The sequence below is a fragment of the Heliconius melpomene genome, chromosome 6 (assembly GCF_056956725.1).
Source record: "Heliconius melpomene rosina isolate 202511_hmr_F chromosome 6, ASM5695672v1, whole genome shotgun sequence".
NCBI lineage: Eukaryota > Metazoa > Arthropoda > Insecta > Lepidoptera > Nymphalidae > Heliconius > Heliconius melpomene.
In genome coordinates, this window is record NC_140394.1 from 4,917,144 (window position 1) to 4,932,277 (window position 15,134).

A 15,134-nucleotide genomic window follows, 5' to 3' on the forward strand; every position below is an offset into this window, starting at 1 on the left:
GTATTTTGAAGTTTCCTGTTTAAATTTTAACTGAGTACATATTGGTTTATAAATATACTTAACAGTTCTATATTATGCTACTCAAAATAACAGTTCTCCATATATATCTATCTATGGTTGCTATCTACAAGTATATATAGTTTTACTTTTATATTTTTAACTGAAAAAAAAAATACAAAGAAACATGATTTTTTTAACTTTGGTCAAAAATATATTTAAATCAGAGGCAAGTTGTGGTGCAAGGGTCTAAGCGTGTGACTGTTAACGTTAGAGATAGTGGATTCGATCCCTACTTGAGGAAATGAAATATTTCATATTTTCATTTGTTTACTATAGTGTAGAGACAAAGGATGGCGTTGAGTTTCGCCATTCAACACGCAATTCCTCTAGAATTCAGCGGAAAGTGGGCAACGGATTATCATAACACTAGGCTCCCTCTGCTCACCCTGCTATAAAAAATCGGTCATTGTTATATGAGTACATTTCTTAAATTTATTTACAACTTATTATTCCAACAATTCTTAATGTTGCGTTTTGAAAAATAAGCAAAATTTTACAGGCAAAGAGAGAGTAATTTCCCCAAGGAATAGAAAAGTTATTCTATCCGCAGACGAGGCTGTATCATTTGCTTCTAGAAATTTATTAAATAGTTTACTCGGAAGAAATACTTTTATAAAGTATTGTTAGAAGTTACAACTATTATAAAGACAGACATTTTTGCTTATTTGGAACATTGTAAAAGATATTTGTGTTAATTTTCATTATTATTCTGAATAAAATAACTAGGTATATATTCTTAAAGATATATATGCGCCTTTAGAAACTATTAAAATGAATAATTTATATATAAGGTCTCGAGATTCTTTAAATAACTTCTATTTTACTAAGCTCTAACATTGGATCTACTAAAACATAAATCAACCTTTATTGACAAGACAATAGCTGTATTTTACATTAAAGAATTTTCTGGGGCCATTTTATTTTTATCGACAAGAACAGGGTTTAACATTCTGTGTTTATAGACTGGGATCCGGCCGTTGAATCCTGCATATACGAGTTTTCTTAATTAAACCTATATTAATGAATAATACATGATTAGTAGAACAGATTACACCTGGGTTGCCTGGAAGAATCCTGCCGCAATCACCTTTAATTACATTTTTTCGTAACTCGTTTTTGGAGAAAATTGCACCAATACGTTTTTTATATGAATCGCACATCATTTGAAAGATAATCCCATAAGGAATTGGAAAATTAAGGGTTGCCAGCTGTCAGTCTGCCGCAAGTCTAGGGTTGCCTGGTTTAAACATGTCACTAAATGTTAATAATTTGCACTCATGTGTTTTTTTAATGAATTATATATCAAATTAAAGCTTATTTTTTTCTGAACACTATAAAACAAGGTTGCCTGGAAAATTCCTGCCGCAAACAGGGGTTGCCAGCGTTTGAAATATTTTATTCCGGTTCCGTTTGACTATGAGAATAGACGATGAAATGCGCAGTCTGCCTTATGTTTTAAAGTAAAATATTATATAATAGAAGGTCAATCTTAAAATCAATGTTTATTCTAATTGTTCAACTGTTAAATGATGATTTTAATCATATTAAGTACACGCAGAAAACTATTTAAAGATGAAATGATTCTTATTTTTCAAGTAAAATAATAATCCATAATATTGAATCTTCGCAAAATTTATTTTATAAATAATAATATTTAGTTAAATAAAAGGGTTATTTAAAACAACTAAATTATTTAATTAAGTAAATGTTTACAAATATCGATCTACTATAAGGTATTAATTACAACATGTTTCCTTAATATAATGAGAGGTGACAATTATCACGGATATTTTTTTTATTAATTAAGAAAATGTGGAAAATTACATTTCAATAAACAATCTCTCTCTCTCTCTTCGCCCTCTGCTTGTTTGATTTGACAACGCCGTCCGTATCCGTAGAAAGAACTATGGCGCCCATCTTTTTGGTACGAATATTTTCGTTTTTGCAAAGTAAATGAAAACTATTCAACTAATAAAAACTATTAAAAAATATAGATTAAAAAATGTCGCTAGCAAGAACTTGTCCGTCTATGCTGATAGTTTTTAAGGCATTTAGGTCTGAAAGAATTGTCCTTATAATATATATTGAATAATTATAATAAAGCGTAATCACTCACTCACGTCCCTAACTTAGTGTAATCAAAACTGAGGCAATTCCCACGGCCACAATTGTCACATTTTATTAAACTATATAATATTAAACATTAAAGTATACTTACGTTTTGCATTAGAAAATAATTAAAAAATACTTCTTTATATTTTTGTTTTTAAACAATGAACTTTTTGTAACACTGTAAATGATAACCGTGCATTGTGTCACTATTTAAAAAAATGTCACTGTATTTAAAATTCATTTTTTGGCGAAACAATAAGATAATTTTACACTTTTGGAAAGATTCCTTGTTAAATTCTATCACATTTTCACATCTTCATTTTTGTCAAGTAAAAACGTCTTTATTGCATTTAGAAACAATACATCTTCGAAAATAATATTATTGCATTTGGTTTGCTTTGTATGGCGCCGCAAAATGTTTATCTATAGTAAAAAATAGCCAACTAATTGATATTTGCCGACTCTTGGTCATAAACCGTAAATAGCGTTTATTAGTCGGCATTACTGTCGGATTTTCTTCGAATTATTTTGCTAACTTAGTTTTGTTTATTATAATTCTATTATATATATTTCTTTCCTATGCAAATTATTAAAAATTGCGTGAAAAAAAAAATTGCGGCAAGCCTTGTCAAATCAAACAAGTAGAGGACGAAGAGAGAGAGTTCATTGAAATGTATTTTTCAATATAATTAATAAAAAAAATATAACCAATAATGGTCACCCTTCATTATATTAAGGGAACATGATGTATATGTATATATATTAATAGTTTATAGTAGATCAATATTTGTAAACATTTATTTAACTAGATAATTTAATTGTTTCAAAATGGTAATTTAAATTAATAAATAAATATTAGTATTTAGAAAATAGATTTTGCAAAGAATCAATATTATAGATTCATTATTTTACTTTAAAAATAAGGATGATTTCTTCTGCCCCATGATCTTTAAATAGTTTTCTGCGTGTACTTAATATGATTAAAATCATCATTTAACAGGTGAACAATTAGAATAAACATTGATTTTAAGATTGACCTTCTATTATATAATATTTTACTTTAAAACATAAGGCAGACCGCGCATTTCGTCGTCTATTCTCATAGTCAAACGGAACCGGAATAAAATATTTCAAACGCTGGCAACCCCTGTTTGCGGCAGGAATTTTCCAGGCAACCCTGTTTTATAGTGTTCAGAAAAAAATAAGCTTTAATTTGATATACAATTCATTAAAAAAACACATGAGTGCAAATTATTAACATTTAGTGACATGTTTAAACCAGGCAACCCTAGACTTGCGGCAGACTGACAGCTGGCAACCCTTAATTTTCCAATTCCTTATGGGATTATCTTTCAAATGATGTGCGATTCATATAAAAAACGTATTGGTGCAATTACTGGTACAACTGGTTGTGGGTTCGATCCCCACTCGAGGAAATTAAATATTTATTTAAATTATTTTTTTCATTTCTTTGCTCTGGTGTCGGGACAAAGCGCGAGGTTGAGCTCCGCCACTCAACACGCCATGCCTCCAGAATTCATGAAAGTGAGTAACGGAGTGTCGTACCACTAGATTTCCTCTGCATACCCTACCGCGTACAGAATACAGCGTGAAGTTGATTTAATTAAATTTAATAGAATATGTAGATGTAGAATACGTAACAAGAAATTTAATATACATTTCATGTAAAACAAGAACTGCTTTGTAAATAAACGTTGGCAACGGTGCGCCTCTATGAATGAGTCTGTTTTCATTTAATTGAGGCCAGTCTTCTTCTGAGTTATTGAAGCTGAATATTTATAAGCTAAATGAACGTACAGTCTGTGTTTTGAAACCGTGTTAAATTATTATTTTTCTTAATAATTCTATGTCAACGAGGTTGTGGTCATATAGTGGCATACAAAGACAATATTATGAATAAAATTGTAATATAAATTGGAATAAAATCTATTATTAAAATTGGAATTGGTTGAAAGAAAATTTTGGACCCTTGAAGCATAGAAAAATTAAAACTTATAAGTCAACGTGATCAAAAGATACGAGCATTTATTCGTTTTGGCTGCATTTTGTATGAAATCCGCCGCGTAATCAAAACCTTTCGGTACTTACCGTGGGCATACAGTTATGAAATTTGGCATGAATTTTATAATTTGCAGTACACATAAAGAAAAAGGTAAAAAAAATGAAAAAATATTGTTATTTCATGGAAACAACAAGTTATACTTGTTAGTTCATTTCATACAAAATGAGTGCATACGCCCGCAAAGTTTTTTTTTTTAACTTTTATAAGTTGTACTTTTCGTTAGACTACAATTATGAAATTTACCAACCCATTGGTGGGCGGGTAAGCTTCACGATGTATTCCGCTTTTAGGTAGAGAAAGCCTTGTGTCAAGAGTCCTCGTTCTCCACTTTTCGTGGAATTGTCGAGACATTTCTCGAGAACTCAACACCGCGCGCCCTTGACAGCAACGAAAAACGAAAATTTTAATAATTTTCTCGAGTTGGAATCAAATCCAGAACCCGTCGCGCTTACAGTCACTATTTGTACCCCTACGCCCCTCGCCTCAAAAAATATTTAAATTACTTAATAAATAACTTCACAGCATCGTAGACAATACAAAATTATTTCGCTAAAAATCTAATATAGTGACAACTTTATATTATACAAATAGTTGGCAACTGTAAGATCATAACATAAATGTATATAGCACAAAGAAAAGAGAATATTTAAAAGTTTTTAAAGTGTAGATTACCCAACGCTAACTGTTGTAGTTACAAAAGCAAGATAGTATTTATCGGCCACAGCTGGAAAGGTTCCAGTGCAAACTTATCCACTTTAAGCCCTGATTGCACTTCAGTAATAGTCGTTCTTTTGCAGTTCCCCCCGTACTCGTAACAGATTCCGATGTTACAATCGGAAACTATTGAACTTAAAGTTTGTTTTTAGGATGTGACAAAGCTATATGTTGTCATTGTTATTATATGGTGTTGGTTCTTGAAGATTTATAATTTTGGACTAAATCTTAAAAATGTTAAATGACATTAAATTTATTACAATTATATTATAAACAATTATACACCTTATTTGTTAAGATCTTATTCGCACTATGCGGTTACGACAATATAATCACTACTTAAGTTAATATAAAAAAAAATACAATGTATATAAATAAAAAATGACACATTATTTATTTTATCAGCGTCAATTTTGTTATATTGTAACCACAAGTAAGGCCATCGCGGCGAAGTGAAGCGTCTGACTGTAAACGGTTGTGTCCAATTTCCGCTTCCTCTAGGAAATACTTATAATTAAATAATAGTATTTCCCAGAAGAAGCGTGGCCGTCATGGCGCAGAGCATGACTGCAACAAGAATATGACTGCAACGCGACAGTTGTGAGTTTGACCCCATTCGAGAGAAACGAATTATTATTTATTAATATGTTAATTTCTTTACTAATTACGGGAAAAAACGGGATACAGAATGGTAAAAGGAAAGCGCTTCACTGAGGTAGACTATTTATTAGGACAGAATTAGGGAAGTGCGGAAGGAATGTCTTGTATCTTCACGCTTAAAAAAAAGGATAACATTATAATATCTTTATACGTAATTTTAATCTTTTCAGGATGTAATCCGTCTTGAAACGCAATATTGGTCTCTTGTAGAAATTCCAAAACAGGAGAAAGCTGAGACCGTACCTGCTTTTGTATTGAGAGCTTGTGCCATCATGGAAAAAACTCAGAAATCTGGAGAAGGTGTAAAAACATCATCTAAACTTGCTGAAGAAGCTGCTGACCGCAGGGAGCGGATAGAACGACTAAATGGTATTTTTTTTAAATGTATTCTTAATTGTTTGTCTCATACAAGAGTGCTTGTTGTCTATATAAATATCTATTTGTGAAATATCTATGTTGAAACCTTATTTTTTATATATAGGTAATCTAGCTCAATAGCAGGCCTTGTACAATATAATATTTTAAAACTACTAGGTAATAAATCTTGGAAATAATATGGAACCGTGGGTTGCAGCGAATAAAACTACTAGTGATTCATGAATTCTATTTTTTCCGAAAAATCACATCAGCCGAACCCCTGAAAATCGGCTAATATGCATGGGGGAGTGAAATGGATAGCTACTGAGGTCCTCTACCCATAAACAACCATTGATCTGTCGCGTTACATTCTGTATAACAAATATACAACTCCTTTAAAAATCTGTAGGCGGAGCATTTAAATTCCACGTCAATCATAATGTATTGCGGGAATTCATTTAAACATCATCTAAATATATCACTGACTCGAACAACGCTCTTAGATGGTTATTGACATAGAAATTCCCAGCCTGTTTGAGATTTGCTCATGTTGTTTTGATTGTAATAACCCTTTCATTGTTGAATTTATTAGTTCCAAATAGAGTTTGATATGTACCAAAATTCAATTCTTAAAAATATAGTGAAGATTAATGGTTAATATTAAATTTTTTTGATGATAATATTATCTTAATTGAACATCGCCGTCGTAGCTCAGTAGAATAAATGACTGACTGTAAACGCGATGGCGGTCCCGACGATTCAATCTCAACTAGGGGGCATATGACGACAAAGTGCGACGTTCAATTCGTCCCAAATTGTCGGTAGACGGAGTGTCTTGACACTACGTTGTCTATACCTACCCTGCTATATGCGAGATAAAAAAAAATAGCAAAATTATGAGCACACTGAAAATTATATATGATTTATAATATGCATCTCATTAATTTTTGCATGTGTAGTGGATATACTTGCTTATGACCTCAGTGTCTTGTTATGCCTCTTCATTACGTGTGTATCTTGAGTGGTATGGCTTCAAGGAACCCGAAACGATCAAATGGATACTAATGGGTTTTGAACTTTAAAATATTTTCATACAAAGATATTGAAATAAATTAATCATTTAAAGATTATACTCACAGTATAATATATTATAACATATTATAATTATCTTTGAATAATGTTTGTGTGTATATTTATATTTTCAACAAAGATGCTGCATTTCTGTCCTTATAGTGCAAATTAATCACTTGGATTATTTATTTGTGTGAAAGAAGTTACAACAAAGCTAAAGCTTTAAAAATATCTAATTATTACAATCTTAACTCGTCTATAAAATTCTTTGATAATAATATTAATAGTTCTTGAAAATTTAGGAAATATCAAGTGAATTTTAATAATCAGTGCTGATATATGTCTTTTGTCTCTAAGCAAATTAAAAACTATTATTAATTTCTTTTTGTATGTTATTTATTATAATTGTATATTCTGGCGTCATGGTTAACTTTTTCAGACATGACAACATCTCAGATAGAAACAGAAAATACGCAAATGACTAATGATTTATACCGTCTGCTGAAAAAATATACAGGCTTAAGAAATCTTATCAGAGAGCTAAAGGTAAGATCCATTATTACTGTAGTAAATAACTGAAATTTATTAAATATTTTACGACAATTACTGAATTCATATTATTATGTCAATATAACAATGAAGAGGCCGGTCTTGGCGCATAGGCACGTAACTGTAAACGCGAGGAGTTGTGGATTCAATTCCCACTCGAGGAAATCAAAATTTTATATTTTTATTTTTTCACTCAAAAGGTAAAGACGACAAAGCAAAGCGCGGTGATCAGTTCCGTTCCTGTGTGTGGGAATAACAGCGTGAAGCTAAATCATATAAATGTGACTAATTTTGTGTACCTAATTATAGTTATTCTTCCATACAAATGTATTTTAATAATTATTTAATTTTATTTCGTCAAACCTATTAAATATATTGTCACAGAATGCATGAACTCATACTTTTTGTATGCTAATGTAGCTGTCGTGACTAACTAGCATTTGCATAATGTCTTGAAGGTTCAGATCAAGTCTATAATGGACACGATTGTAAGAGCCAATATATTAGTGTCCACAAATGTGTATGCATTTATGTATATGTTTAATAAGATATATAACTTTGATTTCAAAAATATGTAAGCAAACATGTGTTGAGTGGCAGAACTTAACGCCGTGCTTTGCCCCGACACCAGAGCCAGGAATGAAAATATTAAATATTTAATTTTCTCGAGTGGGAGTCGAATCCCTCCTTCATATTATATTTTATCGAGCTTCCACATATATTACTAAGTACCTAATTATATATAAGTAAATGCATAAACAACAAAAATATTCCCAATACATGTAATTATAATAATCCATATGTAACCATACATATATGACAAAAAAATAAAAATCATTTAAATAAATAATTTATAGTAAAATAATAACTTTTTTTTTATTTCAGTCAGACTACGTAAGCTCTAAGATATACCCAATGTTTCCAAGATACACGATGCTGAAGGACATGATAAAGGACATCATGCACGACCCCGACTACATGGAGGTGTGCCACGAGGTCGACCCGTAGCGCGGGGTGCGCAAATAAATGAGGGCCTCCTTCACCGACCGCACCAGGTCGAGACGTCGCTAGCCAAGACAACATATGGGATGTTTGGAGATGTGAATTGGTAGAGCATTGATTGTAGCTTATTAGCCACTTCAGCTTCAGGAAGAATCCTTGTCAAGTATCTTCAATTGTTTCTTTTGTTTTATATAAACAAATTGTTGAAAAAAAGTGCATGTGTCGTACGTGTTTACGTTACTGAAACTGATATCTAAAAAAAACATACAGAGATAACCAAGTTTCAAAGAATCTAATGTTTACAAAGATTATAAAAATTGTGTCACCTTATCAGTCATATTTTTTCTGGAAAATCACCATAAAATTTATAACAGTGAAAAGCATAATATTCTGATCTACCTAGAGTCATATATTTTGAAGAATGTAACCTTGTGATTTTATAACATTATAATTCATTAATAATCTAAGATGTACGACCATATTCCTCAAGCTGAAGATTTAAAACAACGTGACATATGAAAAAGTGAATCGGGAAGATTGTTTTGCTAGCGTCGTGTAGTGACGAGTACTCGTTTATTTTGCGCTAATTTGTGTATTGGACGTTACGTAGTACTTAAGTTGTGATTATGTGTTACTATAAGATCTCTAGGTCTAGAATATAAGTACTCGTCCTGAATTTTCCTTTCTGTTTTATGCAATTACCAACTTCCCGAATCCATCATTTAAGAATACGTCTAAACATATCCGACTGGAGCAAATATATTGAATATAATAAGTACATATGAAAAGACATATTGAATATATTTTTTCGATTTTCTTAATTATTATATTATAGTTATAAATAATAGTCCATTGTAATAATACCATCCAAATAACGCATATACGTATGTATGTCTTGTTATTAGTGTAGAATGTGCTTCATAGGTACATGTAGTGACTGCTTTACATGTACGGTATAGTCCCATACAAAATGCTATCTATGTCTTTAAATATTTGTAGAATTTACAAAAGTTTAAATAAGCATGTTTTTTTATAGGAAACTGACATTTTTAAGCTTAAAAAAATTAAATATTGTTACTATTATATTTTACCTTGAGATTCTACAATTGTATCTATAGACAAGTTTATTTTAAATTTTAGAATATCTATATACTTATATAAACATTTTTAGGTGTATAGGTACAAAATTAATATTATAACCCAAATATTTATAATGAAAAGAGGTACAGGAGCCATCATTAAAATTTAAAAATGTAACTTAAAAGGTTGAATTTTCTAATAACTTAAAAGTTAAATTTGATATCAAATAAATACATATCCAATATCAGTTTACCTATAAATATTTATGTATGTAAGTACTTTAGGACGTTTCTATAACGCAGACTTAAATATCTTATCTTCGATAGGTACATTCATCATGTAATGTTTTTTTTTATTTGCATGAAATAAAAACATATTAATTTATTAAAAACATCAGCGTAGTTTTAAGTTTTTTTCAAAATGTGAAGAAAATCTTTGTTGATGCGATAATCTTTGTTTATATTATTTTAAATATGTATGTAATCGAAAATTAACCTTATTAGTATTACAAAATAGCAATTAAAAACGTATAGCTATTTTTCACTATCGTTACTTTTCCTAGGGACCTTCGATACATTCGATATTTACAATAAAAATAAGCGCTTCATTTAAAGCTTATATATACCTATATAATTTAACTAAAATTGTTTAGTCCTTTAGTTTCACTTTTTTAATAATATATTGATTTTGATGGATTTAAAACAGTCTAGTTTAAAATGGGCAAGGCAAGTATGTGTTGCCAAATTACTATAAAATATATGTAAAATTATAAAAAAAATATCCTTAATATAAAATAGTCGTCAACAATTCAAACATGTTTAGCGGAATTCTAGCTATCGAGATATTAAATATATTTTAAAATATGAAAGCATATAGTGAGGCTACTTGTATAATAAACTTTTCCCCTAATATTGGTAATATAATGTAGTTATTGTATAATCAAAAGAAATAGCTACAAGCATAAATAGTCTGGAATATATAGTATTCTCTACATTTTAAGCGCAAATATAATTAATTGATTATTAATTATTATTGATATAAGCTATAATACAGGATAGTTTGACAGTTATACAAAATGGCGGTTATTTAATAATATAGTTAATGTGAAGTTGTCAAATTTGATATTAATATTTAGCAAGCCACGTTACTGCCATTAGTTAAGACAAATGGATGCTACAAACAATGTAGGTAGTCGTACAATAGGCATAATAGTACGTTTAGATAATTAATATTTGTCATTTTTTAAATTTTAATAAAAAAATAGATACTTTTTCCCGTTTGAAATTGTGCCGTTATCAATAAAAGTTGTTCGATTATAATCTAAATCTTCAAAATGAGTATTATCGCTTCCCGCATTTTGAAAACTAATACACAAATAAACAATAATAAGAAAATTGTGCTCATAGATACTAAGTATTCCCGTATAGTAGGTTCCAATATATGATTGACTAAATTAGACCATCGTTTGTAGACCTGTGTCTGTTGTCATAAATTATATTTTCATTTATTTTAATTTATAGTTACATCTATTAACGCTAATCTTTTTTCAATTATCTTGTCATTTGCTATTAAGTTGTTATGGTCTAGCGCATTATTAACAACTAATGGGAGTCATTTTGTGGTCAGACTAGTAATAAAAATCCCAGATGTGAAGTATTTAAATTCAAATTAATTCGATTTTTTGTTAACTGAAAAAATATATAGAATTAACGCACTACTGTTATTAATTTCCTTTTTAGTTTTTATATGATAAGCATTACTCCCTTATAATAATGTTAAGTATATAAATTCAAATGTTGGTAAGTATATAAATTCTTTGGATGCGCTTATTTTTCTAAAATATACTTATGTATTTAAAATTAGAGATAGAACTTATTCTGTAGTTAAAATATTGCGGACCTATGACAATTTTTGTTAAGTAGGGATTATTGTTTCATATATCCATTTTAAAGTAGACATAAATGTTAAAAAAAATGGCAATATACATATTTATACAGTAAACAACTTAAACATACCAGACTCTTGTAGATTATAATTAATACATTACTAGACATATATTTTATTTATTATGTAATGTTCTTACGCAAAGTAATGATTTATTACTTATAATAAATATTCAACAATCAATGTCGTAGCATTTTTTAATTTGCTAGGTTAAAGCTATCGTCGTATTTTATATAATTATTACATGTACTCGTAACTTCTGTGTATTCAACTATTCTATAATAATTATATACTTACTCAATCATCCATAATTCACACTAGTTTATAGTAATATTGCTTGCAGCAGTTGCGACTTTATAGGATTCTGGACATCTGATTTACTAATTTATGTATCTTACTCTAATTTTTTTGATAATACCGACTTGTAAAACAAGTGACAAAATAGAAGCCAGGCTGCAAGTATATTTTTAGGCAAATAAGAAAGTAAATTACTGTTAAGTACTTATATCAGTAATTGTAATTGTTAAATGCTAGATACATCATACATCATTTACTATCATAATATAGTAAAAGATTTTTGTGAAAACGCTTTGTTATAAAATAAAATGTATTATTTTTTGGGCTATAAGTTTTCTTATTACATTTTACAAATGTAAAGCAATCCTGAGTGTTTTTTTTAAATATTACATACGATACTATATTTTTAAATAGCATAATAGGCAGAGGAACTTTGTGTTAATACACTTCATTCCATCATCCTTGCATTCCTCTGAATTTTCGAAATACTAGACTTACTAGGACGAAGATTTATAATTTCCCTGAGTGGGAATCGACATTCATTAAAAATAATTTCATTATATTATAAATATAAAAACAGATAGCTGTTAATTTTTACAGAGGTTTAGGTTTAGGCCATTTCAATTTTAAAAGTAAATTCCTATATTTTTAACGTCGTCCGTCTGTTCAACAGTCGTTGTCAAGTCGTCAAAAGCTTCGTAAACACGTAGTTGCAATATTTTTTGTCATTATTATATTATTATTCACTTAGTTCGCTTAAAAAAGCTATTAATGAAACTTAACATTTATCCAAATAATTTATCTTACAGTTTACGTATTTTAGATAAATTTATGATCCACAAACATTAACGGATGAACTTGCATTCATATTAACTCGAGCTTTGAACTTTAAAAAACCTGTGCCATCTATGAATACGTTATTATAACTTTTCTTGGCATAACTAAGAAGAATATTGTGCACATCGAGACTTAATAGGTTATCCTTATTGAAAACTAGATGGCGTTTCGAATTATACACTGCAACCTGTTGCCATATACAAAAACAACATTACTTCATTAAGATAACAATTTATAATAAATAATGTAATGCACATGACATTTTTTTTTCTATAAATTTATTTTATTTGTATGGTTTTTGTTATATTTAAAAACAATAAAACAATAGTAGTCACTAGTTCACCAACTCTTTGCAAGAATATGGCAACATTATACCTCGACTTCATTCATGTATAAATTTCATTCGACCGGTAGACACGGTCGCAGGTTGATGATGGTAGTGTCTATAGTAAAATGGCGCGATTTCGTCGATATAAAAAGTTTTTAACAAACTTTTGTGTTGCAACTTTATGAACGAAATATGTATTTTAATTAGTGATTTGTTTTATAGACTGAATTTTATCATCATATGAATTTATAAATTGTGAAAGTTTGCTGATTACAATGTCGGTTGATTCAAAGTGGCAGTTACCTGACATTTTTTGTGTTGTGTGTTGAATGGATGGCGGAATTACGCTTAATTTGCCGCGCGGGAATGGATGAATAAGCTACTCGTAGTGTTTGCAAACTTCATTTGAAATGCCTTTCGTGCAACGTGTGGTGGAACCGAAGTTTCTCTCACGAACAAGTTTGCGAGATGAAAACGGAAAGCCGAGGGTCACGGATGAGGAACTCCAAGCGGTCACCAACTGTACACTAAGTAATGCACTGCGCCAGCTCGCCTCTTTAGTTCTCCTGGCTGAAGATATTTTCAGTGAGCTAACATCCCAGCTTGAAGGTATAACTGAGAGGTCGAAAGTTGCACGGACGAAGATCGAAAGTATACATAACATCGTTGAGAAGTATGACCCCAAGAAAGTGACAGTTCGTAAGTACTTCATATTTATTATACCATTAGCATTATCATTATAACTTTTTTTTTTAAATCGGAAATCCTACATTTAATTCTTAACTAGTATTAGTAATGTATTGAATAATAAGGGTTCCTGTTCCCTGAAAACAAAATAATAAACTAATCAAAAATCATAAAAAGATTACATACTTAACTTTAATAAATAAAACTTTATTCCAGTATATGGTGATCGTTGTGTAATATTTAAAAAGACATGTACTTAAAAAGATACCTAATCGGAACCATATAATTGTAATAATATAATAATAAAAAAAAAAACTTAAACTGTAGGTAAACACTTAGCAACGGCTTTACATTATAATTATATTAATTTACAAGAAACAAAAAGAGCATTCGGAAATCTCATTACATCGCACTCCTTAAACAGACCGCCTTTATAAAAAGTTCCAGCTTGATGCATTACTGAGCGCTATCTAAAAACCTGTTTGGGCGTTCGAGCGGCCCGCAATGGGAAAAAACATCCAGATTCCGATGCAGACCATAAAAACTTTGAGATAATTTCAAGTCCATCCAATGATGATGCCGCCGCACACGATCTTGCCCGTTTAACTATTTATGTTTCACTTCAAAGCTGAATTAAAGTGATCGTCTGCCGGTGGATTGACCGTGCTATAAAACCACACCCAGTGGTATCTTACGATCTCGCCAATGCTTACTCTACGTAACTGCGAGACACTGGGTCCCTAGACTTACCTAGATTTAAGTACAAAATTATACGCCTAAAATTCCTATAAAATGACTGTTTTTAATCTAGAATTTTAATCTATCTATATATATAAAATCGAAAGGTCACTCACTCATCACGAAATCTCAGAAACTACAAGTGCTAGGAATCTCAAATTTTGCATAGGAGTTACTTATAGGACGTAGGTGCTCGCTAAGACGGGAATTTGTAATATTCGACTTCTAAGGGATTGTTTTGGGGTCGAAAGTTTGTATGAAACTTCGTTACTACAAATGCTAGGAGTATCAAATTTTGCATGGTCGTCACTTATAGGACGTAGGTACTCATGGAGACAGAAATTAATAATAACGTAGGTCACACAGGCGAAGCCGCGGACGGGCCGCTAGTTTTCCATATAATACACTGGTCGGCAGTTGTACTTGTCGACAGTGAACTTGAAAAGCGCAGATGAAGCAACTCTTAACGTCAAACAATAAGTCTTAGCGTTTGACTAATGACTTGTAATACACACCGTGTGAATGTAAATATTTATTTAACTCTTCAAACTTATGAACCAACAGATATTTACTCTATCAATAGTTCGTAGTAAAATAATCATTAATAGTATTCTG

The 15,134-nt window shown here is 30.3% G+C and overlaps 2 protein-coding genes across 2 annotated transcripts in view; both read left to right on the plus strand.

Annotated features, from left to right (window-relative positions):
- LOC146538165 (uncharacterized) overlaps window positions 1–12,257 on the plus strand; it is a 121,788-nt gene extending 109,531 nt beyond the window's left edge. Inside the window, exons 5-7 of the mRNA XM_085186287.1 lie at window positions 5,800–5,998; window positions 7,497–7,603; window positions 8,492–12,257. Of these exons, the coding sequence (XP_085042413.1) occupies window positions 5,800–5,998; window positions 7,497–7,603; window positions 8,492–8,614 (429 nt within the window). The 3' untranslated portion in view covers window positions 8,615–12,257. The remainder of the gene's footprint in view (window positions 1–5,799; window positions 5,999–7,496; window positions 7,604–8,491) is intronic.
- A 916-nt stretch (window positions 12,258–13,173) lies between these two features.
- gukh (NHS actin remodeling regulator GUK-holder) overlaps window positions 13,174–15,134 on the plus strand; it is a 46,199-nt gene continuing 44,238 nt past the window's right edge. The window contains exon 1 of the mRNA XM_085186563.1: window positions 13,174–13,793. Coding sequence (XP_085042689.1) covers window positions 13,505–13,793 — 289 coding nt within the window. The 5' untranslated portion in view covers window positions 13,174–13,504. The remainder of the gene's footprint in view (window positions 13,794–15,134) is intronic.